We start from the raw sequence: 27,473 nt of genomic DNA, 5'->3' as shown, positions 1-27,473 counted from the left end.
TCAGCTCTTCTCATTTGCTTGTGCCCCCTTTGCTCTAAAAATATAATTTATTTATTTCATAAAATTTGTGCACTGTTTGATTGTAAAACAATAACAACATGAAAGCGGGTTACAAAATGATAAAACAAGAAAATCAAGAAAACATGGTTTAAAATATATGAAAAGTTAAAATACTAAAATACATGTGTACACAGAGAGAAAGAGAGAGAGAGAGAGAGAGAGAGAGAGAGAGAGAGAGAGAGAGAGACTTTCCTGGAAAGGGAACAAAAGTGAAATAAGTCTGATTCTTCCATCTCTCTAAAAATTATAGAACAATAATGCGTATAGTACAGTTTCTGATTTTTCAGTACCATGCAGATATACACAATTTGCATATGGAATGCCATTAAATAATCCTTCCAAAGAAGCTGACACAATGACATCTAAGTCAATTAATGTACAGCTAATGTATAGTCTGGGACAAATAACAATCTCCAGTAATTAGCACATCCCTCTTGCGGTTATTGATGTTTCATCCTTGGGAGTGAATAGTTGCTCTCTTGATGAAGGGAGCTCTCCATGTTTCTCAGTGTAATTTCTACCATGGCTTAAAGGATGGAAGGGAGCAGATGTTGCAAGTACATGAGAAATTGGCAAGTACATGCCAATTTGGAAGAGAAGTGGGCTAGCTTCAGGCCAGAGCCTTGTAGCTCTACCCATTAATTGCTTTTCCATTTTTTTGCTGCTTGCTAGCACTATGCTGGTGTGTTTGTTTTTTAACCACAATTCACATGGGAAAGGGGCGACAAGAAGTTTTCCCCAAATTGGAAAGCAGCACATAGTTAAACTATGGAACTCACTCCCACAGGAGGCCACCAACTTCAGTGTTTTTTTAAAAGGATTTGACAAATTAATGGAGGAGAAATGTAAAAAAAGGTAAAGGACCCCTGGACAGTGAAGTCCAGTCGGAGGTGACTACATTAATACCTCTGGTTACTCCTTGCGTCTTCCTTCTGAATGTGTTGGGTAACGAGCTCTGCTAACCTGCAAGTAGGTGCTCCTGGAAGCAAACTTTGTCCCAGGATGTGAGCGGAAGTCGAGCGTTGGAGCCAGGCCCCGTTAGCGAAAGCGTGCCTCAGGTTAAGAATGGTTTCATGTTAAGAACAGGCCTCCGGAGCGAATTAAGTTCATAACTGGAGGTACCACTGTATAGGGTTGCGGCGGTCATCTCGATTTCAGGCCGAGGGAGCTGGTGTTTGTCCACAGACAGCTTACCCCCTCCACCTTTTGCAGAACACTCAGGGGGTGTTAAATAGTTCTTTAAAAGGCTGCAGTGGAAGTGATACTATATATCTCCCCTCCAAGCCAGATGCTGGGGGGGGGGGCAGGGCAGTGCTTAGCTTTTCCTCCTTCCTCCCTAAACCCATCTTCTAGGGTGGTTTTTTTGGGGTTTTTTTGTGGGAGGAACCTTCCGGAACATGAAGTTCCCTTCCCTGCCATCCTGAAGCTGCCTCCGGAGCAGGGAAGGTTCCCGGTTTAAAAATTATTCTAATTGTAGGCTTTGTCACAAAAACACAAGGATGTCTTGCAGAAAACGCTGGTGCTTCACTCAGTGCTGACACTAAATACACACGGGCTCAGTTAAAGGCATATCCAGGCATGCTGATTGGCAGCTACGTGCTGTAGCCTTGAGCCTCCTCCTCTGAGCTGGCTAAATAAGAGTTACAGAGTGCTTTTTTTTAAAAAAAAAGAGCAAGAATGCATTTACAGACAGGCTCAGGTGAACAACCTATAAATCTTCCTTGTAGATGTTTTCAGTAAATCATTCTGAGAACCAAAGGGTACATTGAACCCCCTGAACTGAATGTCACGCCTCCCTTTGCTGCAGATGCAGCTTGGACTTTTTCTCCCTCGCGTCTCCGTGTCTCTCCCTTCCACAAATCTCTTTTTACTGTGGAAGGTACCCATGCTCAGGAACGCCTTTGCTCTCACCTGTGAAAGGTTGCAGGGCATGCAGATATCTCGCGTGCTGCCCGGCCTCTTCCATTTCCATTCCTGTGGCAATGTCTGGGACCAGTAGGAGAGTATGTAGCATTGGCTGAAGAAAGGAGCACTTTTGGGGGGGGGGCAGCACACCCTGTGGCAGAAAGCACTGAAAAATGGCGAGGCAGCAGCAGAGTCCCCCAAGGGGCCCAGTTGCCAGTCAGGAGCTGGCGTAGCGAGAAAAGGGACAAGTACATCCTTCTGCCCTTGATGGCACGAGTGCTGGGGCTTTGGAGGCAATGGCGGGTCTGCCCCTCTTCTTGCTGGGTTTTGCTGCTCCCCAGCCAGGCTTTGGAATGCTCTGCCCAGTACAGTGGTACCTCGGGTTAAGAACTTAATTCGTTCGGGAGGTTCGTTCTTAACCTGAAACTGTTCTTAACCTGAAGCACCACTTTAGCTAATGGGGCCTCCCACTGCTGCTGCGCGATTTCTGTTCTCATCTCATCCTGAAGCACAGTTCTTAACCCGAGGTAATATTTCTGCGTTAGCGGAGTCTGTAACCTGAAGCGTCTTTAACCTGAAGCGTATGTAACCTGAGGTACCACTGTACGCCTGAAAGTAATATAACCCATGCTCTTTTTCTAGAAAAAGAGGTGCCAGAACTCACCATGAACGCCTCCCTTGTTGTCTTAGAATGGCAACAGCGTTCACCTGAGAGGTGCCAGAGCTGAGTTCCAGAGAGCAGGGGTGTAGGAAGGGGGGGCGGTGGGAGCTGACTGTCCTGGGTGCCCTCACTGAGGGGGGTGACATTCAGCGCACTGCCTGCCCACTACTCCCAAGCCTACCCCAAGCCGTCGGGGTAAGGAAGGGAGCTGCACTGCTGTAGGAATGGTTGCTGGGTGCGGAGCACACTCCCCAGCCTCAGCTGCCTGCACGCGTGACCTTGAGGTGCAGGGCACACTCCCCCTCACAGATAAAGCTGTCTGAACATCTTGCCCTCTGTCTAACCTTTTGCGGTCTCAGTAGTCTGCGGTGTCCTGTCTGTGGTGTAGTGGTTAAGAGCGGTAGTCACGTAATCTGGGAAACCGGGTTCGCGTCTCCGCTCCTCCACATGCAGCTGCTGGGTGACCTTGGGCCAGTCACACTTCTGTGAAGTCTCTCAGCCCCACTCACCTCACAGAGTGTTTGTTGTGGGGGAGGAAGGGAAAGGAGAATGTTAGCCGCTTTGAGACTCCTGAAGGGGAGTGAAAGGCGGGATATCAAATCCAAACTCTTCTTCTTCTTCTTCTTCTGTGACCTTTGTCTCTTTCGTCATACACTGTGCAAGGGGAAAATGACGCGGTGGAAACAGGTGCCGAAATAACTTTGTACCACCCCACGATCTCGGGACTGGAAGATGTGTAAAGGTCACAGCCCAAAATGTATCTGCCTGGGTTTGCATATTGTGTCAATAAAAGGAGCCTCCACAGAGCTGGCCGGCAGCTTGCTTGCAACTCACAGCTCACCTGCATTATCAACTCCTGCCTCATGTCCTTCATTTCACGCTGCTTTGCTGACAGCATTCCCCCCTTTTCCCTTTGTTTTGACAGCTTGGGGGAGGCTTGGGAGTCGTGGGCGGGCAGTGTGGCCAAGATCCGCCATGGGTGGCTCGCTCCGCCCCCGGCGGCAGGGCACACAAGCCACTCTGGCACCCGAACGGCTATCCCATGCCTGGGAGGTCACCCTATGCACGTGCCCCCTTGGGAGTGCGCCTGTCCTGGGCAGCGCGGGCATATGCTCTGCCGCTGCTGGAGAGTTCCGGCTGAAGGGAAAAACCCCCTGAATATAATTTAAAAGTGCCTAGATGCTCTGGATTGTGCTACATATTTACACTCTTTTCAGCCCTAAAAAATATGTGCGTACGTATATAATCCATTCTTGCTGTCATTTCAAACACCTGAAATACGAGCCCATTCAGACCCTGAGCAGTTGGAATGGGATTGCAGACCAAAGATACACAAGTGCTCCACTTATATCCCTGGAACATTTGAACATATTCTCATGCTGTGCTGAGACACTTTGGACCTTACTGTTCTCCATGGGACCAGTATGTGTCCCAGCAAATGACTGAATTTTCCCATCTCTGCTTGGCAGCATCCGTTGTTCACATTTTAATTTATAATTTTATGGGTAGGACAGCTTCTACCTGGGAACTCTCTGTTGACAGTAAAGCTTATAATCCATTCCCCTTTCTTGCCTTTCCTGTTGTTCAGATGAATTCTATGCTAGTTCTATATGCTACAATACATTTATGTAATCTGTATGGTGATCAGTTGCAAAATCGTCCTTGGCTTCCACAGAGGTGAGATTGAGTATAAAGATCAATCTGCTATTGTGCAATTTTTTACACAGAAAACATCTCCGTAGGTTAAATGAGCCACAAGCTTTTAAGCAGACGTTAGTAGCCGAGTTCTAATTATGAATACATTAAATGTATAACAAAAATCCACTTGTGCTATGGTAGGCACAGTTTGTAATAACTGTGGGTTATTGCCACAATATATAAGCATCAGCTTTTTAAATACCCAAGGCACAAGGGCCATTCTGTAACTCTTTGTTATCTGTAATTGGATTATCTCGGTTTTAACTCAACACACTACTTTCAGAAATGTGCATTTTAAAAGATCGAGTACAATGTGTACTTCATATTTTTGTTTTGTTTTTTACTTTACTTGGTTTTCACTAAAATGTTTTAATGTTGAAATGTACCCACTAAATAGAGACTTGACTTTTGCAAATATCTTGCGTGGGATTCAACTAAGTTGTTGCATGCACACAAAGAGGTCTGCTCACACAATAGGACTTCTCCCCCTCAGCTCTTCCTCATGCCCCCCCCCATTTCTGTTCCAGAGTGATGGTGAAAAGCCCAGAACTGGTGGCGGGTTTTTTGGGGTGGGGGGAGAATAGGAGGGAAAGCCTTTTTACATGAGCAGAGCCATTCCATGCACACATAACCCCATTTAGCACTACCCTGAATCCCCCCCCCTTGGTTTATGTTTAATTTTAAAAATCTCAGCTGCTACTGAATTTAGCTAGGTTTAACTGAAGTCAAAGTCTATTCTGAAAGTTGTTAAACACTTGCACTTCTGCACTTATTTAATATTTTTGTGGACAGTTTACAACTAATGTCCTTTAAGTTTTACATTACCGGTATATACATTTTGCAGTATATGCATTCTGTTAACTGAAATAAGTGTATTTTACTCCTAATTATAGTTTTTAAAAATATTTTTAAATTGTTTTTATTGATAATATTAACATTTCCTGTCAACCGCTTTAGAGATTTTACTACAATCAATTGGCATATAATTTTTGTTAATTAAATGAAGCAGGGAATTGAATAATAAATTGTTGCCAAAAGAAAAAGAGGAAGAAGTTAGTTTTCTTTTGCATCATACTGTCCCTGCCATCCTGAGGATGAATCTCTTGGGGATTTAGGCTACTATTTACAAATCAGTTCAAAGGAATCTTCAAGGTCTTTTGAAAAATAATGCATTCATGTTACTTTAGATATTTCATTCCTTCTCTGCCCACTTCTGGAACAAATCCATTCAGGTTCTCCTATAATCAAAAACTATTTTTAATAGTCTCAGGTGGGCTGAGATGCTGTATGTAGAATGGCCCAAATAGAGGCAGCTATGGGAAGAAAGAAATGTTTGAACTGGCCCATCTAAGCTGACGCATCTAGGAGCAATTTGTGTGATTGTGAGGCCACATTTTCCTGTCAATGAACTTGCTGTGAATTGCTGTTAGAATCCAGGGGCCGCCTGTGTGTGTGTGTGTGTGTGTGTGTCAGGGGCGCCGACTTATAAAAAATATTGGGGGAGCCCGCGAAAGCTCATGAATAATAAATAAGCTCATGAATATGCAGATAAAGTGGCGCCGCCTCCTCGTGAGCGAATAGGGGAGAGCGTGCTGCGCCTATTAATCAGCTCCGAAGGAAATTGGGTGGAGCTTTTGCTCGGGAGGGAGGGCAGGAGGCATGCAGCCCGACCCTGTGCATTTTGGGCTGGGGGAGGGGCGGCGGTGGCGCTCTGCTGGAGGGGCGCCCGAGATTATTGGGGGGGCAGAGCCCCCCCCAACGAATTTTTGAGGGGGCTCGGGCCCCCTCAGGCCCCATGGAGTCGGCGCCTATGGTGTGTGTGCTTGGTTGCATGCTCCTCACAGCTTTGTCTTTAAGAACCATTCCATGTAGAGCGATTTACAACTGTCTGAAGCAGCCCTATGATGCTGTAATGTTAAATTGATAGCTAGAAATGCTTTGGAAAGGCCCTGTGTATAAAAGTTCTACAGACGCATCTCGATTATTTATCCCCATCAGCCATTCTCAGGGTAGTTAGCAGATTTCTTCAAGAAATACTTTTCATTATGCTGATTCCTAGGGTGAGGTTCACTTCTTTCCCCGATGATTTTGCAGCAGACCTAAATGTTGTTCTTCTCCCTTTGCTTTGCAGTACAGAATTGGACAGCTGTACATGATCAGTAAACACAGCCACGAGCAAAGTGATCGTGGAGAAGGGGTAGAAGTGGTGCAGAACGAACCCTATGAAGATCCGAATTATGGGAATGGTCAATTGACCGAAAAACGGGTTTATCTGAACAGGTAAACATTTCTGCCATTGCATTGTCCTGGAATGTCTATGCAGCTTTGGGAGGTAAAGTCTTCTTGTGCAGTTAGTTCTGTTTCAGGCACGGTGTGTGTGGTGGAAAACCACTGATTTATAGAATTTATGAGAGGAACCATGGGGGTGAAGGTTATTTCCAAATGTGCAGCCTTTGCCATTGAAAAGGAGTGTGGCATGGGGGCAGAGTAGTAGCTTTGGAAATGACATACCGTATTTTTCTGTGTATAAGACTAGGTTTCCCCCCTAAAAAATAATGTCCAAAATTTAAGGGCGTCTTATACACAGGGGCCATCTCCCCCCATTTTCTTAAATCTGAGTCCCCCAAAATAAGGGGTGTCATATACATGGAGGCATCCTATAGACAGAAAAATACAGTACTTTCCTCCTCTCCATTTCTTCTTAAGACATTTTGTTTAGGTTTTATGCCCAGTATATATGTGTTACAGTTGCACTTGCACAACTCTCTGTTTCAGTGCTTCCCAAACTTCCCCCCTCCATGGCCCACTTGGAAATTGCTGAGGGTCTTGGCCAATCTTAATGATTTTTCTGCCTGCTATAGCAATTCTAATGCGCTAGATTCTGCATATGATTTTTAATTCTGTTTTTATTGCTTCTTTTACTTCATATATTCCCATTTGAATCGAAATTGTAAGCGTTCATCACAGACATCCCACAGACCACCTGAATGATGCGTGCAGACCACTGGTCACTGTTTAGCAGCTGGCATGTGAGACAAAAGTCAGCACAGCTTCCCCTTTCTGTATAGATTAGTCTAAGAATTATGCCTGAAAGAAAACAAACTATAAGGCAGGACTCCAGATACAATGATGCTTAAAGTGCACTGAAGATAAGGATTTGTGCAAGCAATTCCCCATAAATCCAGTCACCAGGGGAACTGCCTCTGGTGACAGCCTATGTCCTAGTCAGGACGTGCAGCAACATACAAATCCTCTCCCCTTCCTGGAGCTCCCAGTGAATTTCAAGGAATTGCTGTTCCAATGCTCAGTGTGACATCAGGCCTCCCCAGAGTCCAGTGTGGAAGAGTTGGTCGGGTGGGTGGATGATCTCTCCAGCTCTGGGATTTGGAACGGGCAGTGCAAGAGACTTGCCTTGGTTCTGCCTTCTCAGTGCAATATGTGAGACAACTCCCTGCCGCAAGTGTCTTATGCATATCAGGGGACTTCGAGGAGGAGAAGGATGGGGGATGACCAAGAATAATGACTGGTTTCTGACCCAAGCCAACATTTTTGAACACTGTATAGAGGTGTTGGCCAAACTTGGGTCTCCCAACTGTTTTGGTACAGTGGAACCTCTACTCACGACCACAGTCCATTCTGGGGGCCCATCCTTATGGCAAAACGGGTCACTGGGAGAGGCGCCGTTGCGCGCAGGCATGGGCATTGATATTGCCACTTCTGCGCAAGCACGAACGGCGACTGCCACTCCTGCGCAGGCGCGAACGGCAGCAAACCCGCCACTCACTTCTGGGTTTGACGTGGTCGCAACTTGGAGTGTCTGTGAGTGGAGGCTGTTGTAAGTAGAGGTTCTACTGTACTACAGTTCCCATCATCCCTGACCACTTGTCCTGTTAGCTAGGGATGATGGGAGTTGTAGTCCAAAAACAGCTGGAGACCTAAGTTTGGCCAACACTGCTGTAGAGAATCACGAGAGCTAGAAATGTTTGGAGTGCATAGAAGAGAATTCCACTCATGGATCATTTATAAGCTGAACAACCCTAGGGAAAGTTCACTGATGTTGTGAAAATGTCTGTTTTACACACTAGATTTGTCCACATTAATGTATCTCTGGGACGATAAGGATTTCCTGCATGGAGAAAAGTTGGCTATCGAAAGTTCAAGTCAGGATTGCACTTTCATTGAACTCCCAATGAGCAGGTGCTGTAGGATAGCTTCAGGGTCCAATCCTTCTTGAGGTTTATGTCCCACCATAGCTGATGATAATAATTATTGGCTTTTAAGCTCAAAAGGATCGAGAGGACTAATTAATTCATGTTTGTCATGGTCTCTCAGATTCTCTAATGTGTAAAGTATATTAGAAGATAGAAGGTGTCATCTTTCCAGTTGAAGCCAAGTTTTTTCTTTTCAAAAAAGCATTTTTGCCTGAAACACTCAAATCAGTAGCTGCAGTGTTGGGAAAAGGTGCTTTAAAATTAAATCCTGTCTGACACGATGGTTCCACTTGTCTACATCAGCAGTGTGCATAAAGTCAGTCTGGCTCACAATGCACAGAGAATTGCTTGTGGAAGTATAAGCAAACATCACTCTACAAGAGCAATGACTCATGGGGGGGGCAACAGGTTTATGTCAGCAAAGCAAGGTGACATTATGGATATATATATATATATGCAGGTTTTGGTGTCTTCGGGTGTCTTCCCGTGTAAGAGTCGGGGTGTCTGTGCGACGTTTCGACGAGGTCTCACTCGTCATCTTCAGGCTGGTGCTTTCGGCTTCTTGTTACTGGAACAGAGCTCTGTTCCAGTAACAAGAAGCCGAAAGCACCAGCCTGAAGATGACGAGTGAGACCTCGTCGAAACGTCGCACAGACACCCCGACTCTTACACGGGAAGACACCCGAAGACACCAAAACCTGCATTCCTGTACCCGTGAAAATCTACGAAAGCAAATATATATATATATATATATATATATGCTTTCGTAGATTTTCATGGGTACAGGAATGCAGGTTTTGGTGTCTTCGGGTGTCTTCCCGTGTAAGAGTCCAGACACCCCGACTCTTACACGGGAAGACACCCGAAGACACCAAAACCTGCATATATATATATATATATATATAGCCTTGAGCGTCAGTAACCTATAACAATAAAGTGAAGGACATACATGATTGGGGGATATCTTATTTTCCTCTTTGTGCTCTGCAATTTCTTTAAGCAAAATATATTAATATCCCGAGGTTACATGATAATATTGAAGGGTTGGTGCTTCTGCTCAGATTGAAGACTGGTTCTAAATGAAAGATTTATATTGCTCTTTTTCAAAATGTGTTGTTTAATCTATTTCAATTGCTTTCCTACTGGCAGCCTAACCAAACTTTGCTGCTTTGCACATTCACTTTTGTTCCCTTAGGTCCATTTACTTTTATTGAAGTGCTACCCCAGAATTCTGTCAGCTCTGTCCTTTTCACAGCCTAGCAACAAGATTACCAACCACAGTCCACTTGCAAATTACGTTATGCCAGCATGCTTCAGACCCAAATTTAGGGTTAAAAAGGTAAAGGTAAAGGGACCCCTGACCATTAGGTCCAGTCATGACAGACTCTGGGGTTATGGTGCTCATCTCGCTTTATCGGCCGAGGGAGCCGGCGTAGAGCTTCCGGGTCATGTGGCCAGCATGACTAAGCCGCTTCTAGCGAGCCAGAGCAGCACACAGAAACGCCATTTACCTTCCCGCCAGAGCGGTACCTATTTATCTACTTGCACTTTGACGTGCTTTCAAACTACTAGGTTGGCAGGAGCAGGGACCAAGCAATGGGAGCTCACCCCGTCACGGGGATTCGAACTGCCGACCTTCTGATCGGCAAGTCCTAGGCTCTGTAGTTTAACCCACAGCGCCACCCGCATCCCTAACTTAGGGTTAACTTCTAACAAATAAGAACCGGAACAGGTTATCCAGCTTTCACAGTGGTGCTTCTTAGGACAATACTTCACAACTACACACATATGAATATAAAAACATGGACAGGTAATGCAGGGGTAGGCAACCTGCGGCCCACGGGGGTCATTTAACCGGCCCTCAAGTCTCCCCTGAACCGAGCCACCTGCTCATCGAGTCCCCGCGCGCTGTGCTAAACTGGCACAGTGTGGCTCAGGGACTCGCTTCCGCAATGCCAGAAATCGCATCTGCACAGACCCCGGAAATCGCAGGTGCGCACACACACACACACACAATCTGGCTCACAGAGGAATCTCCACTGGAGTGAACCGACCCAGGTGAGGCAAACCTTGCTGACCCCTGGGTTAGTGTGTGTGACGTTAACTTTAGAGAGTGTGCTGGAGGTGAAATAGTTAAACAGGTTGCCCAGTCAGGATCCAGGAGGGTAGAGTCAGTGGGACTATAAAAGGAGCAAAGGGAGAGTTCATTGGAGGGGTTCATGGAGGAATTTGTTGGGAGTTGGGTGGTTGGTTGGAGTGGGCATGAATTGGGATAGAGTTTGTGGGTAGGTTGAGTTAGTGTAGCGAAATAGGCTGAGTCAGGAACAGTTAGGGGCTAGGAAGACAAGAAAATATCGGAGAGGCGGTTTAGTGAGTGAGAGCAGGTAGCGGAATTTATAGGTCTGGATAGGCACCCCATGATTGTAATGGACCGATACCGTTTATGAAACCACACACTTGTTAAACTGCAATAAATAAAAGTTTATGTTTCAATTTAACCCTGACTGGACTCAGTATTGTCCCAGGTGGGGCCTGGGTGGTGGCAGCGAGAAATAAAGTGGTGGCACAGGGATCAATAGACAGTGAAACGTCCGGGGCCCCTGTGTGATCGCCACAGTGTGTTCATTCAGTTTTTTAAAGGAGAATCTCTACTGGCAAGAGGCATGAATAAGCAAAATTCCAAAGATCTGTTCAGAATGTTTTGGGCTGGAAATTTGTGCAAAACCAAAAGTAGTCCCCCTTTGTGATGGAGAAATATCTAACTTGGTTAATATTTTTCACAAAACAGCTGTATTTTTAGTACTCGACCTTAAGTTAATGGCAGGTCTTAGTAAACATGTTCAGTCCATGTTCATGGAATGCATTAACTCTTCTGGGTGTGCACAAAATGACCTTGGAGTACATACGTAAAACCTATGAAATCCAATGTACGTGTCCCAGCTGGAGTAAGAATTCAGACTGGAATGTTTTATCTTAATCCTGTTCAAGGAAAGAATGTTGGACGTTTCCTTAACTCTGTAAAGGAGAAATGGTCAGATCGAAACTTGGTACGTGCATGCAGAGTCTCATCCTAGTTGGTGTCTGATCCAACCTTTCGTCTTATCTTTTGCGCCTAGGGCACATATACCAGAGAGGAGAGTGATCTCTTTGGTGTTTTCTCTTTCTCCCTTGCAATGTTCAACTTCATAGCAACCAAACTGTTTTGCTCTCATGGTTCTCTTCTTTCTGTAGCACATTGCCTTTAGGCAAGTGTGAGCTCCTTACCTACTGATTTTTGCCTAAGGCAAATGCACTAGCAAAGTAACACAGCTTTATGTCTTCTTTTTTATGGTTCTTGAAGTGGAAAGTTTCCACTATTTTTTAATATACATTTTTGCCATATATTCTAGTACGAAAACCTCTGTCCATAATTTTAATATTTTCTACCATGCAAGCTACCTGTACAGTATTTAATGAGCAGTTTCTAATATGATGCATTTTAAAGGACTTCCTTTCAGGCAGCCTATTTCAAGGCTCTCTTGGTTTGACTCTATATTAATTTAGAAGTGACACTTTTGCTAGAAATGACAAGTATATAATATTGTGTGTGAGTGAGATTGCTCTTGCTCATACAGCAGCGTCAAGAATTAATTAGTTTTTTTAAAATGAATATGGGAATTATATTGGTCAGAAATGACACATCCAGATGATTCACTATGATGGATGACTCGTTGGACCATTATTAGTAAATTCAAGCAGTTTTAAGCTCTCTCTTACAGAAACCACTGACTGTCTGCCCTCTGAGCCACCCTTTTTTCTTTTTCTTTTTCCCCTCTGCTCCATCCTTTCAAATGCCTTAGGAGTGCTAATTATATTTCACTGCTCAGCACAGTTTCAGTTGCAGGCTGGTATTGGAAAGCTTTGTGTTAAATGCATTGTTCCCTTCAAATCAATGAAATTGCTTAGGGTGTGAGTTATCGCTAAATGCATCCCATTGTGCTCTGCAGATGGAACCTACCTATTAATTTTACATCTAAAAACTTGCAGGTCTGTTCACTGTATCAAGAAATAGGGAATCTTTCCCTAAGGTTTCATTCTACCTTGTAGTGAACTCCAAAACCTCACACATTTCATTATTTTTGTATCGCTTCAGCCCAAATTGAATTCGAGTTTGTACCACTTTCTGAGAAACTTGATACAAGGCCTTTATTAAGCTATATTGTTTGTAAGCTACAAGCCAATCTAGTTCCAACAGGTTTATTGAAGTTCAGTTTGTTCTTAGGTCTAGCCAAAAGTTTTCGATCGGCAATTTTCAAACTAAGTTCTAGGGAACTCTTACAAGATAAGGGTTTCCTCAATAGGAAGATCACTAATGGTGGGCCAAGTTTCCTGAAAGATAGCTGTCCATCACTACTGCCACAGATGAGTCCAAATCTGACTGGTTATACGTCATTGTGACAACATCACATTTGCAGTGTGATCCCTGATTGGCTACATTCCCTGGAACAGGAAAAGTTTTTAAAGTTCTGTCTTAGATGCAACAATTTCTTGAAGAAGCAGATCATAACTCTCTACCAGGGAGATTTCCATTAATATTACTGTATTAAATCAATATACTGTAGATAATGTAAGTAGATAATGTACTCTTAATGTCTGTGCTTTCAGTCAACCACCACAGCAGTATTTTAAAGAGAATTATTATTAGGTAATTATAAGATGTCAGCCTTTGATGAGAGCAAAATAACAAAAGGTCAAAATAATACTGTTTGTCAAATAAAACTGAAGAGCGAAAGGAAAGCATTGCACAAAACATATGTCTTTCACTTTTATTAGCTAAAATAATTCATATTTATTTAAGCAGAGTACTTGAGGACAGTACACAGGCTCTGTCAAACAGTTGTTCAGCAGATGCACTTACATTCATACCACACAAAGCTTTAAAAGTAGTAGCTAATTTTCCCTAGGTTGTAAACCATAGTCAAATCAAAGTTCTCACTTTGCTCCCAGGGTCATGCTACCCTGGGAGCAAGCCTTGGTTTGTCTTATCACCTGAACACAGGCTAGTGGTTTGTTTTTCCCAAACAACCCACGAGCAGAAAGCCAGGCCTGAGCTACTACTTATGGCTTCTTTGAAAGGAAACAAGTCATGAACCTGAGTTGAGACAGCACCATAAGCCCAATGCTTGTGGTTTCTTGCAATATGGTCAGCAAAAAGTCAAGTGGGGACTTTTGAGCAGCGTGCACCAGCATGCTGTTTGTTTCCATTGAACCCATAGTTAAGCATAGTTGCACCCCAGGCCATTGTGTGCAAACTGCCGCAAAGCAGTTCAGCATGTACAAGTCTCCAGTTCCAAGAAAAGACACTGTTTACTTCTCTCTCCCTACCCCGAAATCACCTGTGGACGAGGACAAGCTTTGCACTTGTGATAGGTCTATCCCTGGTGTATACATAAGAGCCAGATGGGCCAGGATATGGGAGAATAAGGAGGTGAGCTGAGAGGTGGAGCTAACACTTAGCGCTCCAGTGACATGCACAGGAATAAAATATGAAGCCAACTGAGAGAAGCTTGCCTGTGAGCTTGAAGCCTTGGAGAAAACATTTGAATCTGTATTTCCTCAGGAGGATTACTCAAACACCTGGAATTAGGTTTTAGATTTTCTGTTTTTCCAGCTGCTAGAAGAAGAAATAACTATATTAAAACCCTAAGGAGATTCCTTCTTGTGGAGCATGGTGTGTTGCAGAACTGCCAGGAACAGCTCTACTAGTTTCTTCTACCCCTGGTTTCACCTAAATTTACCTTCCTACCATTCAAAAGCATCTCTTTTTCTAATCTCAGTGAGCAAATAACACCTCATTTTCAGTCTTTGAAAACTACCAGTATGTTTCCCATACGCTGATGTGGAAAGTATTCCCTGAAGGTAGAAAGTTTCAGATGGAACAAAAACTGCTGGTGATATGTGAGCTCTTGAACCAGCCCCGGCTGCCACTTGTAGACTCCAGACTCTTGGCTTGATTATGATTATTCCAGAATTCACTGCAGTACCCCAGCATAAATCAGGTTACAGGTTCAGATGTCACAGCAAAGCTCTAGGATAGATGGCTAGGCATAAGCTAAGAAGTCCCAACACCTGACATGACCCCTGAGCTCCCCTTTGGAACAGTCATTTCCACTGTTTTCCCAAGCCACAGGACTGAGCATGCAAGTGAGCACTCCTAAAAGTAGGTTGAGTCTCCTGGGTCTGTTGCTTATACCATCACAGCATGCTTAGAAGTGGAGTCAACACAACCACCTCACTCCAGTCCAGCCTCATTTGCTTCCCTGGGAGCGGGGAACAGTTCAATGACAGGAGGCAGTGCTGGGGTCAAGTCAGGTGGCTCCACTATAACAGTCAGGGCATCTGATGTCACTGGGGTGGGCCACACCCCTGAGAACCTGCTTGGCCCCTATGTAAACACTCCAGACAAATAAAACACGGGCTAAAAAGCAGGCACCCCCAACTCCCCACCCCCGGCAACTCCTTATGTTGAATATTTTTCTTTTTAAGCCAACAAAAGTCAATGAAAATAGAATTGGGGAGGTGCAGAAGGAACAGCTAGTCACATATTAACTGGCTTAGTATTCTTATATCAGAAATGGGTATCTTTTGACAAAAATCAAGATACAGTGGTACCTCAGGTTAAGAACTTAATTCGTTCTGGAGGTCTGTTCTTAACCTGAAACGGTTCTTAACCTGAAGCACCACTTTAGCTAATGGGGCCTCCTGCTGCTGCCGTGCCGCCAGAGCATGATTTCTGTTCTCATCCTGAAGCAAAGTTCTTAACCTGAAGCACTATTTCTGGGTTAGCGGAGTCTGTAAGATGAAGCATATGTAACCTGAAGCGTATGTAACCCGAAGTACCACTGTGATATGTTTTCTTCCCTGAACATATCCTCATGCTAAGTCAGTATTAAGGTTCTTTATACTTGTGATCTAAATTTTTGTTTCTCTTTGCAGCAAACTTCCAAGTTGGGCAAGAGCTGTTGTCCCCAAAATATTTTATGTTACAGAGAAGGCATGGAATTACTACCCATACACAATTACAGGTACGTTTTAAAGAACAGAGGGGAAGTGTTGTTTTAAGGTGAAGGTCATGTTTGCCCTTTGGTGCATTTGCAGAGGTCAGGAAACTTTTTCAGCGGGGGGGGGCGGTCCACTGTCCCTCAGACCTTGTGGGGGGGGGCAGACTATATTTGGGGGGGGTGAACAAATTCCTATGCCCCACAAATAACCCAGAGATGCATTTTAAATAAAAGGACACATTCTACTGATTAAATAAAAGGACAAACACACTGATTCCTGGACCATCCGTGGCCCGGATTTAGAAGGCGATTGGGCCAGATCCGGCCCCCGGGCCTTAGTTTGCCTTTCCATGGGATAGACCTACATTGGCTCCAGGTATGCTTCTGAGCACAATTCGAAGTGTTGATGCTTTAAAGCCCTAAACGGCCTCAGTCCAATATACCTGAAGGAGCATCTCCACATGCATCGTTCAGCCCAGACACTGAGGTCCAGCTCCGAGGGCCTTCTGGTGGTTCTCTCACTGTGAGAAGTGAGGTTACAGGGAACCAGACAGAGGGCCTTCTCGGTAGTGGCGCCCGCCCTATGGAACGCCCTCCCATCAGATGTCAACGAAATAAACAACTATCTGACTTTTAGAAGGCATCTGAAGGCAGCCCTGTTTAGGGAGGTTTTTAATGTTTGATGTTGTCCCTTTTTATTATTAATATTCTGTTAGGAGCCTCCCAGAGTGGCTGGGGAAACCCAGCCAGATGCACGGGGTATTCATCATCATCATTATTGACAAGATAAGCAAATAGGCAGACCCTGGTATAAGGCAGCTTCCTTATGTTTCTCTCTATCTCTGTTGGTTCCTTAGAGCCGTCAGGGAGGATGGTTCTCGGGAGGTTTCTGTTGTGTCCCAAGAGCTGTTGAGTCTTCCTGCCCATACAAAGTCTGACCCCTGCTATTGCTGCCAAAGGAAGTGCCAAGTGTGAGGGGGAAATAGGATTCAGAGACAGTGCACCCTTCCCCCAACAATTGCTTTGGCATATTTTTGCTGAAGCGAGCCAATTTCTCCTCCCACAGTTATTGCTTGGGGGGACAAACTTTCCTTCACCTCTGCAGTATCTGCTGAGAGTAGGAGGTGGGGGCGTGAATTGAGAGTGAGAGCTCAACGTGCTGACTTGCAGGAAATGCATTTATTTTCAAAAGGTTTATCTGCACAAAACCAAATCATTTGCCAGATACAAATGTAATTCCGGTAATTAAATGCGGGTATGGAATGGTGACTTCAGTCCTCTGAGGAGTGTGCCTAACCTAAATTGTATTCCTCTGTAAGGACAGTATTTGACCTTATAGGAATATGTTATGAAATCAGCATCTAATCTGTCAGGGCAGCTTCAATCTGTTTTGTGGTTTTTTTCCTGAAATTGACCTCACTGGAGTCCTATTTATAAACTAAATCAGAAACTGGAATATCCCGGTAGTATTGAGAAAGAGCTAGGATATCTAAGACAAAATAAAAGCAAGGCATTCCCCTGACTTCCGCTACAAACAGGCTGTAGAATGCTTTTCCGTTTTCTATTCATGTATGCAGGTGATGAGTTTACCACCTGTCTCCTTGGGGTGCCTTAACAGCTCTTGGATGGGATGATAGGGAGAGCAAAAATATCTGCTGCCCTGGTGCTCCAGGAATCAAACTTCCACGTTCACCAGCGATGAAACAATTAGAAATACAGTCTTTCTGCACTGTTCCTTCCCATATAATCCACAGGAAATGCAATATGCATGTCAGCACAATGATTAATGTATTTTTACATTTTAATAAAGCAACATGAACAATAAAATAATTATGGCATTATTCTCCCCCCCCCCTTCTCCTCTTCCTGTTGGGCAAATTTGGATCAGAATACACGGTAAGTTTTGCTTACTTTTTGTCATGTTAATTAAGTCTCGGAAAGGTTTTAGTAAAGCATAGTAATGGGGTTTTTCATAGTGGTAATATTGCTCAATAGAAGATGGATCCTCTTTTATATAACTAGGGAAGGATATTGCAGCTAATATTAGGAGGGCCTCATCAATTATTTAACTTAATATTATGTTAATTTCAGAAGCTTGATATATTTTGCTACCCAGTAGTTCTAATTGAAATGAAACCTCTATAAAAATAAGAAAAGGACAAGGCCTTTAAAGTGCCGGTTATTGCTGGTAGTCGAGAGACAGATTTTATTTTATCTTTTATTAACTCATAAAATGGTCATCTATCTGGATACAGTGTCTGGGAAAACTCTTCATTCTGCAAGCAAAATTAAACAAATCTGGGCTCAGTGCCCAGAAAGGAAAAAAGGAACTGAATAAAAGAATGAGAGACATAAAAGGCACCAATACACCTACAGGTGCACTGATTCTATGATTCAATTTGGAACAGAAGAACCTTCTAATCTTTCTTCTTTCGACCGCAGTGCAAAAATTGTAGAGGTGTTATTCTGCAATCCAGTTCCTTACCCTATAGCTGTTTGAAGAATAAGCAAAGCAAAGGATAAGAACAAGCAATAGTTTGATGAAATGAGAAAGGGCTGGGATGGGCCTTTGCTAAATTAATCAAGTGATCAAACGGAAGCAGAACCCAACTGTTTCTGGACTACATAGGCTATGCCTCACTGTGAACCTGCCCACTCCTTGAGATTATTTGGTGGATGGAGAGGTAGCTTTACATAGTTTAGTTACCACGTGGCATAATATATAGTTGCATCTTGGTGGAGTCAGTCACTAGGCAGACTGTGTTTAGTTATTTGTGGGTAGAGTCAGGAGCTTTCTGTTACTGTTTCTGTCCGTGTTTAAGAGAGACAATAAATTCTTGTCTAGCTTGCTGTCTACTGCATCGTCTAAGCCTTCCATGATAAGTTGGCAGGCACAGAGGACACCAGAAGAAGTCTCAGCCTCACTGGGTAGTCTCAGCCTCTTTATTTGTAGTATTTATTGCCAGGGAAAGCTCCATAAACCCTCACTCTCGGTAACCTTGGCAACTGTTTGAAGGCTGTTGCAGAACACTGTCATAAGGCGTGAGGAGCACATTGTCCAGCCAACTCCAAGGATCTGTACCTTCAGATTACACACCGAAGTCTTGCCCAGCAGCCTTCAGATGATTCCATTTACCTTAGAAAATGTGCCTCTGAGCAACTACAGTGGTGCCCCGCAAGACGAATGCCTCGCAAGACGAAAAACTCGCTAGACGAAAGGGTTTTGCATTTTTTGAGCTGCTTCGCAAGACAAATTTCCCTATGGGCTTGCTTCGCAAGACGAAAACGTCTTGCAAGTTTGTTTCCTTTTTCTTAACACCGTTAATACAGTTGCGACTTGACTTTGAGGAGCAACTCATAGAACGCGGTGTGGTAGCCTTTTTTGAGGTTTTTGAAGACTTTGGTGATTTTTGAAGCTTTTCCCGACACCGTCCGTGCTTCGCAAGACAAAAAATTCGCTAGACGAAAAAACTCGCGGAACGAATTAATTTCATCTTGCGAGGCACCACTGTACTAGGATCAAAGAGAGACTTTTAAAATTAGTACCACCTGTATAACATGCAGGCACTACTGGGTTCAAATTCCAAGGGTGAATAAAGAGGCTGTGTTGGTGCTTATTCTACAGTTATCCAGCTTCCTTTAAAAAAAAAAAAAAAAAAAGCAGGCCTGGAAATGTCCTAAAGGTAAAGGTAAAGGGACCCCTGACAATTATGTCCAGTCGTGACCGACTCTGGGGTTGCGGCGCTCATCTCGCTCTCTTGGCCAAGGGAGCCAGCGTACAGCTTCCAGGTCATGTGGCCAGCATGACTAAGCCGCTTCTGACGAACCAGAGCAGTGCATGGAAACGCCGTTTACCTTTCCGCCGGAGCAGTACCTATTTATCTACTTGCACTTTGACATGCTTTCGAACTGCTAGGTTGGCAGGAGCTGGGACCAAGCAATGGAAGCTCACCCCGTCGTGGGGATTCGAACCGCCGACCTTCTGATTGGCAAGTCCTAGGCTCCGTGGTTTAACCCACAGCGCCACCCACGTCCTGGAAATGTCCTAGTAGTTGTATAACTCCCCAGCCTACTCGCTTGTGGACTCTCTTAGCTGACTATACATTGCTGTTTTTATTTTGTACATAAAGGGCTTTGAGATCTTAATCGTTATTTTAGATTGACTCTTAACCTAATGCTATGTAATATATTATAACGGGGAACGAGTCCGATTCTCGGAAATATGGTATTCACTGGAAGCTTCTTGGGATGGAAGATAGCAGGGCAGAGAGAGAGATGGTGCTATAGATAATGCCATATATCCTGAAATCCAATTGCCTTTCTGGAGAAGGGAAAACGTGTTACAATGGAGCCGTGAAATATCTGACAACTTGCCTCATTTCGAGAGAAACTGATAGCAAATCTAAGGTGTTGAAAGGAGATAGTGTTGAACCTGCTCGTCTATGCTTCGAAACTACATCTCTGAATTATTACAGAGTTTGACTCCGCAGCTCATAACAGGTAGCTGTAACTTGATTCTGTAGGCAGTGTTCATAAAATGCATCAGTGGGCAAAAGGCTTGGAAAAAGGTGTACCAGTTGAAATCATGATTGTGTTTTGCCTGCCAATTAGAAGGTAAAAATGATAAGGAAAACCTTAGCGTCTCAGGACTGAGTGTCTCATACTGAGGCTGCATTAATAAGAATGGGATTATTCCGATGGATAGTGCCTTCCTACCAAATTCCCTCAACTTGAGATGCTGAACAGTGGGACATATTTGTGCCATTCCTATTCTAGCCTTTTATTTACGATTTTGTTGTGGAATTGGGATGTGACAAATTTGTTCACCTGCTAAAGGGAGGATACAACTTTCTGTTCTGCAGGGAGCATTGCTCTCTTTCCCACTCTTGTTTCAGGTTAGCTCACAATGCTCCCGTATGTGGAACTACGGGGGGGGGGGGGGGACAAAGAGGAAAAACAGGTTACTTACCTGTAACTATGACTCTGTGAGGGGTCATTTGAAGGTGAGGCCTTGGTGGTGGTGCCGCAACTGGGGACTTCCTGGTTGGCACTGGCTCATGAGGGGGTCTTTTTTGGTGGTGGTTCCCCATTTGTGGAATGTCCTCCCTGATGAGATCCACCAGTCTCCCGTTACTGACTTTTCCAGAGGAAGTTGAAAACATTCCTGTTTACTCAGGCATTTGATGCTGAAAGATGCTGTTTCTGGCTGAATAATGTTTTAAACTGTTTGAGAATGCTTTAAATATATACATAATTGATGTATCAGCTGGCCTGGGTTCCTTCACACGAAAGGGTGGGATCTAAATTGTAGAAATAAATCAGTGACACAAGCCACCCACCTTCTCTGCTACTAGATGGAATCTAGACACATATTTTAAAAAGCTGTGGAAATGCTTTTTTAAAAAAAGTTTTGAAAAATATATATTGAATTTGCCATAGCTCACCTTCGCCATCTAGTGTCACATTTGTGTAATGCACTTTATAACACACTTGAAACGTTTTATTTGCAGCTGTATAGCTCACTCCATGGTGTCCTTACAAGCTGCAGGTGTCCTCGCTCTTATTTTTTCCTTATTTATCTGCTGTGGCAGACCTTACGGGAACAAGTGGAAAGACAGCAACCACAGGCCCTTGGGAGTGCACCTTGAGAGCTGCATAGTTGTGTCATTATGAAAGTTTCCAAACTTTGCTCTGGACAGAAGGGAGAGCAGGCCTTCTGCCACCTTGTTACAATAGTAAGCCACACCCCACCTGAGAAGTATGCCATTTTGGCACAGCCCCCAAAACATTGCCCACTTGTGCGGTGGAAGGAATGAATGTCGCCTTGGGGCTTCACCCATTTTTATTTTCCTTTGGAGTGTCTTGATATATATATGCTGGCGACTATAGAAATAATTGTGCCTTCAACCCCAGAGGTACCGTATTTTTCGCTCTATAAGACGCACTTTCCCCCTCCTAAAAAGTAAGGGGAAATGTGTGTGTCTTATGGAGCAAACAGCTATCACTGAAGCCAGAACAGCTGCGCGAAGCCTCTTCAGGGCAACAGGAGGAATGCTACCCCTGCCCTGAAGAGGCTTGACGCAGTTGTCCCAAAAGCCAGAACAGCAAGAGGGATTGTCTCGCAGCAATCCCTCTTGCTGTTCTGACTTTGCTTCTCTGGAGAGGCGCTGCGAACAGAGGGAAAGCTGCGCAGCACCCCTTCAGCGAAGCAGGAGGAGAAATGGAGCCCCTTCCGTTTCTCCTCCCGCTTTGCTGGAGAGGCGCTACGCAGATTCAGAATATTTTTTTTCTTGTTTTCCTCCTCTAAAACTAGGTGTGTCTTATGGTCAGGTGTGTCTTATAGAGCGAAAAATACAGTATTTTATGGTGATTTTCCTTCTAAATAATAATATAGTTAGCTTTGAGACAAGGGACACCTCTGATTGATCAGAAACTGTTCAGGGGACAGGGGCAGAAGGAGCAGCAAAAGTGTTCCATGTCCAAAAGAATATTAGACTACTTTCAGTGTACCTAACTGCTTTATAGTGACTCAGGCTATTGGTCCGTCTATCTCAGCATTGGCTACACTTAACATTGTTCTCCAATCTTGCTACCTGAGATGGTGTAATTGGAAATCATAGAATCATAGAGTTGGAAGAGACCACAAGGGCCATCGAGTCCAACCCCCTGCCAAGCAGGAAACACCATCAGAGCACTCCTGACATATGGTTGTCAAGCCTCTGCTTAAAGACCTCCAAAGAAGGAGACTCCACCACACTCCTTGGCAGCAAATTCCACTGTCGAACAGCTCTTACTGTCAGGAAGTTCTTCCTAATGTTTAGGTGGAATCTTCTTTCTTGTAGTTTGGATCCATTGCTCCGTGTCCGCTTCTCTGGAGCAGCAGAAAACAACCTTTCTCCCTCCTCTATGTGACATCCTTTTATATATTTGAACATGGCTATCATATCACCCCTTAACCTCCTCTTCTCCAGGCTAAACATGCCCAGCTCCAGTGCATGCCAGGGATTCAAATGGAAACCATGAAACAAGTTTCCCTTGGCCCGAATAACTCTCCCCTCCCCAAGACTGCTTTCTGATTCTTGTTGGGTTGGTAAGCCTATTCCTACTGTCTTTTAAATCGGGGGGGGGGGGGTGAGTACAGCTGCCTGCCCATATGGTTCACCCCAGGATTGAGGACAGTGCACTGTGTTATCTTGTATATTAACCATCTGCAATTGATTGGATTTTGGCAGTAATCAGAATATATTTTCTGCACAGTGACTTGCTTTCACTCAGCATGAATAATGATAGGGATGAAAAAGAAAGGTTTAAAAGGAATTGGGTTAGCTAGTTTCGGCTATTGTTTAGTTTGCAGGCTAAAGACCTCTCTTTTGGCTTCGTCGTCTGTGCAACGGACGGTAACTTCAAAACTTTTATTTAGGGTACTTCAGTAATGCTAGGAAGAGGCCTACCATGTGACGTCATTAATCCTTTGCTGTAAGAGCCACAGAAATGTGAGAAATTTTTCATTCGGCGCACACGATGTTGAGTGGGTAGTTAATTGGTGAATTCTATCCAGAGGCTCAGAACGTCATGGAAAAATGCCTGTCTATTACATCTGCCTTTGATTGTGAAACATCTGGAGTGGCTGTATCATAAATTCCACACTCCATCAGTCACCAACCAGAGGCTTCCAAGCTTAGTTTAAAGTGCAGTGTTGAAAAGACTGAGATATATGCAATGACAAATATCAAACTCAGCATCTCTTGGCTGGCCGTCTCTCAATAAATGGTATACGTTAGCTTGCTTTCCTGAGGGCTAAAGCTTACTCATTTCTTACTTTGCTGTTAAAGAAACCAGCCACTTTATTGCCTTCCTCAGAAACAGCGCTTCCTGATAAACTAGGTTACTGTGCCACATTGAGCATTTCAGGATTACCCTAGTTGCATTTTAATTATTTACTTACACCTGTTGTAACTATTCTGCCAACATTAATGGCAGCAACAAGGGTTGGGATGCTCTCAATTTCCAGAAACTTGCAATTTTAAATTAGGAAGACCCTTTGGAGACTATTCTTCACTTGCTGTCCTGGTCCCGTGGATTACCCGAGAGGCAAGGTCCAAGTCCGGTCCATGGTCAAAGACGCAACGTGGAGGTTTGACATCCTAATGAGATTGTCAGGGGAGGTCTGGAGTTAGGCATTATCAACCTGAACATAGATATCAGTCTTTTCTTCTAATGCCAAGGAAGCTCTGGGGGCTCCTGAACTGTTGTCTGGATGCAATGATGGGATGGATGTGGGCTTATGAGGCAAGGCTTCATCTAGACAAAACAGGAGTGATTTTGATCAGTAGGAGAGTGGCTGAGGGCAGTATTGGATGGGGTGGCATTCCCCATGAAGGATCCAGTCTGCAGCTTGGAAGCACTCCTGGGACACCACTTTACTCCTAGAGGACAAGGTGATAGTTGTGGCCAGGCATGCCTTTTCTCAGCTTGAGCTTGTGCAGAAGGTGTGCCCTTTCCTAGACCATGCAGATATGGCCACTGTCATTTGCACCCTGACTGCATCCAGACTGGACTACTGCTGTACACTCCAAATAGGGTTGTTGCTGTTAGTTTTATTTCTATACCACTTTTTATTTTAAAGAAAAAAATCTCACAGCTGTTTACAGCACATTAAACCATCAGATAAAGCAACCGAGAACAAAACAAATTCAAGGTTCAAGGAAAATATTTCAGATCCTTCTCTAAGTGACAATTTGCTTTCTCCCTATTCATTTACCTACTTAATTTAAATAGCTGCCCCACAGCAGTACTCCAGGTGGTATAGTGTTTAGAGTGTCCGACTAGGACCCGGGAGATCAGGGTTCAAATCCCCCACTCAGTCACGAAGCTCACTGGACTAGAGGAACCTTGGGTTCCTTCCAACTCTTCAGATTCTATGGTTCACCCTACAATGACTCTGTGGTTAAGAGGCTGTGACTGCAAAGCAGGAATCTCAACTAAAGCATCCATGATCATGTACCCCTAAGAGAAAAAGTTGGGATATAAAGGTGATAAATAAGCTTTTGGAGAGGGTTTGGAACTCCACTTGGTGCAAAATAGACCAGCCAGATTAGCTTCTCGTTTTCAGTTCTCAGAACATATCACATCAGAACTTTTTCATTTGCACCAGCCTCCTATTTGTTTCAGGACACCTATAAAACCCTAAATGGCTTGGCACCAAGTTATCCAAAGAACCATTTCCTCTCGTGAACCTGTTTGTTCACCTCTTTCAACACCTGGCCTCTACTTTACGTCCAGTCACCTTTGGAGGTGTGTGTGCAGTAGCTGCACTTCCAAGGAGAAGCTCTCTCCTGAGATAACCTTAGCCAGCCCTTCTTCTCATTAAGGAAGGCAGTAAAGATTTCTTCTTTTCTCCTGCGCCTTTAGCCTCCTTCAATGGTGATGTATTTTTAAACTGACCCACTTGCTTTATGTGCTTTTCGTGCTGCTGTTTTAGCAATTTAATGGATACATTTGCTTCCCACGCACCCAGACGTATTTCATTATTGCTGTGTTTAGTCCGGGGGCCGCTTTGGGTGCCATTTTGGAGGCTGAAATATGTGGGTAGAAATTTTCTGAATCCATAAATATGAGGCCCTGACAGCATGCTTGCAGGCAGTCGCGGCAAATGATGCAGGAATGGCAGTAGCAGCAACCGGCACCAGCTGCAGCCTCCTTCTCCTGTCAGTGGTTTCAAGGACTCAGCACTGTCTTACATTGAGCTAAAGGTGTTTTGGTGCCATTGTCAACGAAAGTATTTGAAGTGCATTCCAGAAGTGTGTGAGTTGGCAGAATGCTAGACAGATTTTAAAATTTTATTTAACTTAATTAAAATGCATATTATGTTGGACAGTTATTTGGGATGACACAACTCTTAAGGTCAGCCATAAAGCCTTGAATATTTTACCATGTTTGAGATCAAATTATCCATCACTGCTGGCAAGATTAGGTTCTAATGGCTATTATTATTATGTATTCCAAACAGCCCTTCATTCGAGGATCACAGGGCGGTCTACAATAGAAAAGCACAAAAATAGTATAGTAACAAACAAAAACAAAATGCCATATAGATTTTTAAATTAACCATAGGCCCGGGAGAAGAGGAATGTTTTTGCCTGGCGCCTAAAGATAAGTAACGAAGGCGCCAGGCGAGCCTTCCGAGGGAGAGCATTCCACAAGTGGGGAGTCACCGCACAAAAGGCTCATTCTCAAGTTGCCGCCCTCTGGACCTCTCATGGCGGAGACACACAATGAAGGGCCTCAGATTATGATTTCAGGGTCTGGGTCAGTTCATGTGAGGAGAGGCAGTCCTTGAGGGATATAGGCTCTACAAACTGATATGAGCAAAAAACTTGGGCCAGGATAAAATTTGGGTAATTCAGGCAGCTCACCAAAGCCGATACCACCAAATCCTATAGCTGAAGAGCACAATAGGGTAAGATAGACATAGACATGGTAGTTCATGGAATAAAGGATTGGTGCCACACAAGTGAACAAGAAGCGACTAATTGCAGGGCCAGAAGCCCCTTTAAAAAAACCCCTAGAACGCTACTAATTAAAGGGACATAGTGTGTTTTCAACTAAATTGTGTGTGCGAGGTTCGCTCGCCAATTTGGCTTTCCTCTGGTCTCTTCCCCCTTTCTCGCCCTAGGTTGGAGGGAAATCCAGAAAAGGTTTAGAGGAAACATGGGGAGGGGAGGGAGGGAAAATTCTGTTGTGTGAGGAGACCTTTTTCCATGCACACATACACGACTTTTCGGCATGTTGAATTCCACCCAGTGTTCATTTTTATAATGAATGATTTTAGAATGTTGTTTATGTTGTACCTTTGTACTGTTTTATTGTTGTTAGCCGCCCTGAGCCCGGCTTCGGCTGGGGAGGGCGGGATATAAATAAAATTTATTATTATTATTATTATTACTACTCTGTCAGTCCAAGCTGAACAAGTTATTTGCTGCCACAGATTTTAAAGACCAAAATCCCTGCCACAAATCAGCTGAGAAAAAGCACACACCTACATAGGAAACCCTGGAATGCAACTCAATCTAGGTTTTCCATTAAAAAAGGAGTCAATTAATTATGTCAATTATGGAGAAAACAGCTAGTACGAAATCAATCTTGACCACTCTATTTTTATACAAATGTTCCTTTCCTGCCCTGGAAAAGAGCTGGATTCAGTTTTGAACAGGCCTGAAATAGTTTCCAGTGATTCAGAATTAATGTTTCTAATGACAAAGCAATGAGAATTTTTTGTTTGAAGTTTCTGCAAAAGGTTCCCATTGGAAGATTGTTTTCCTTGGTTGTGAACCACAAGTTCTGGTTAGATGAAAAAAGGAGAGAAGCGTCAATATCTTGTTTAATCCCCAATATTTTTATTTCAGGACATTGTAATCCCTTCATCCACTTCACATGCAATTTCAGTGGAAAGATTGCTATTATAGCAGCAACCCATAGGCTGGCTGAAAAATGCCATGTGTTTTGTATTCTGTTCCCTTAATTCTTTGGCACTTGTCTTGGCTTACTTATATTATACTGTGTTCTTGCAGTTGCTTCTCATTGCTATGACAACACTAATCAATCACACTAAAAATAGACTCTATTCTTTATTTTATTTTTTAAAGAAGGTGCCTGTGGTGAATTGAAAAATACAACTGTGGCTCTGCCTTTTCAATATTCTGTTTTCTCCTCTCCTTCCACTCAGGGAATACTGCTATGTTTTGGCAATTAAACCAGTTCTCTTCTGCAGTAATACCCTCTTTTGTTGCACAGATGAAAATATGGACACTTGTCTTCTTGTGACACCTCTGTCCTCATGTCAGAGATTGCTGCCTGAATGCCTGTTCTCTCTTATGCATTGCTGAAAGGTCTTCTCTA

General features: G+C 43.9%; 1 protein-coding gene across 3 annotated transcripts in view; it reads left to right on the top strand.

The window, feature by feature from the left end:
* The window catches only part of PITPNC1 (phosphatidylinositol transfer protein cytoplasmic 1), a 136,239-nt gene that overhangs the window by 59,131 nt on the left and 49,635 nt on the right, over nucleotides 1-27,473 (top strand). For all 3 annotated transcript variants that reach the window (XM_082212817.1, XM_082212816.1, XM_082212818.1), the window contains 3 exons: nucleotides 6,456-6,604; nucleotides 15,511-15,599; nucleotides 17,464-17,471. In XM_082212817.1, the coding sequence (XP_082068943.1) occupies nucleotides 6,456-6,604; nucleotides 15,511-15,599; nucleotides 17,464-17,471 (246 nt within the window). The remainder of the gene's footprint in view (nucleotides 1-6,455; nucleotides 6,605-15,510; nucleotides 15,600-17,463; nucleotides 17,472-27,473) is intronic.

This window comes from Podarcis vaucheri (genome assembly GCF_965113315.1).
Source record: "Podarcis vaucheri genome assembly, chromosome: 2".
Taxonomy (NCBI): domain Eukaryota; kingdom Metazoa; phylum Chordata; class Lepidosauria; order Squamata; family Lacertidae; genus Podarcis; species Podarcis vaucheri.
The sequence above is the reverse complement of the archived record's forward strand: the minus strand, read 5'-3'. Positions and strand labels throughout refer to the sequence as shown.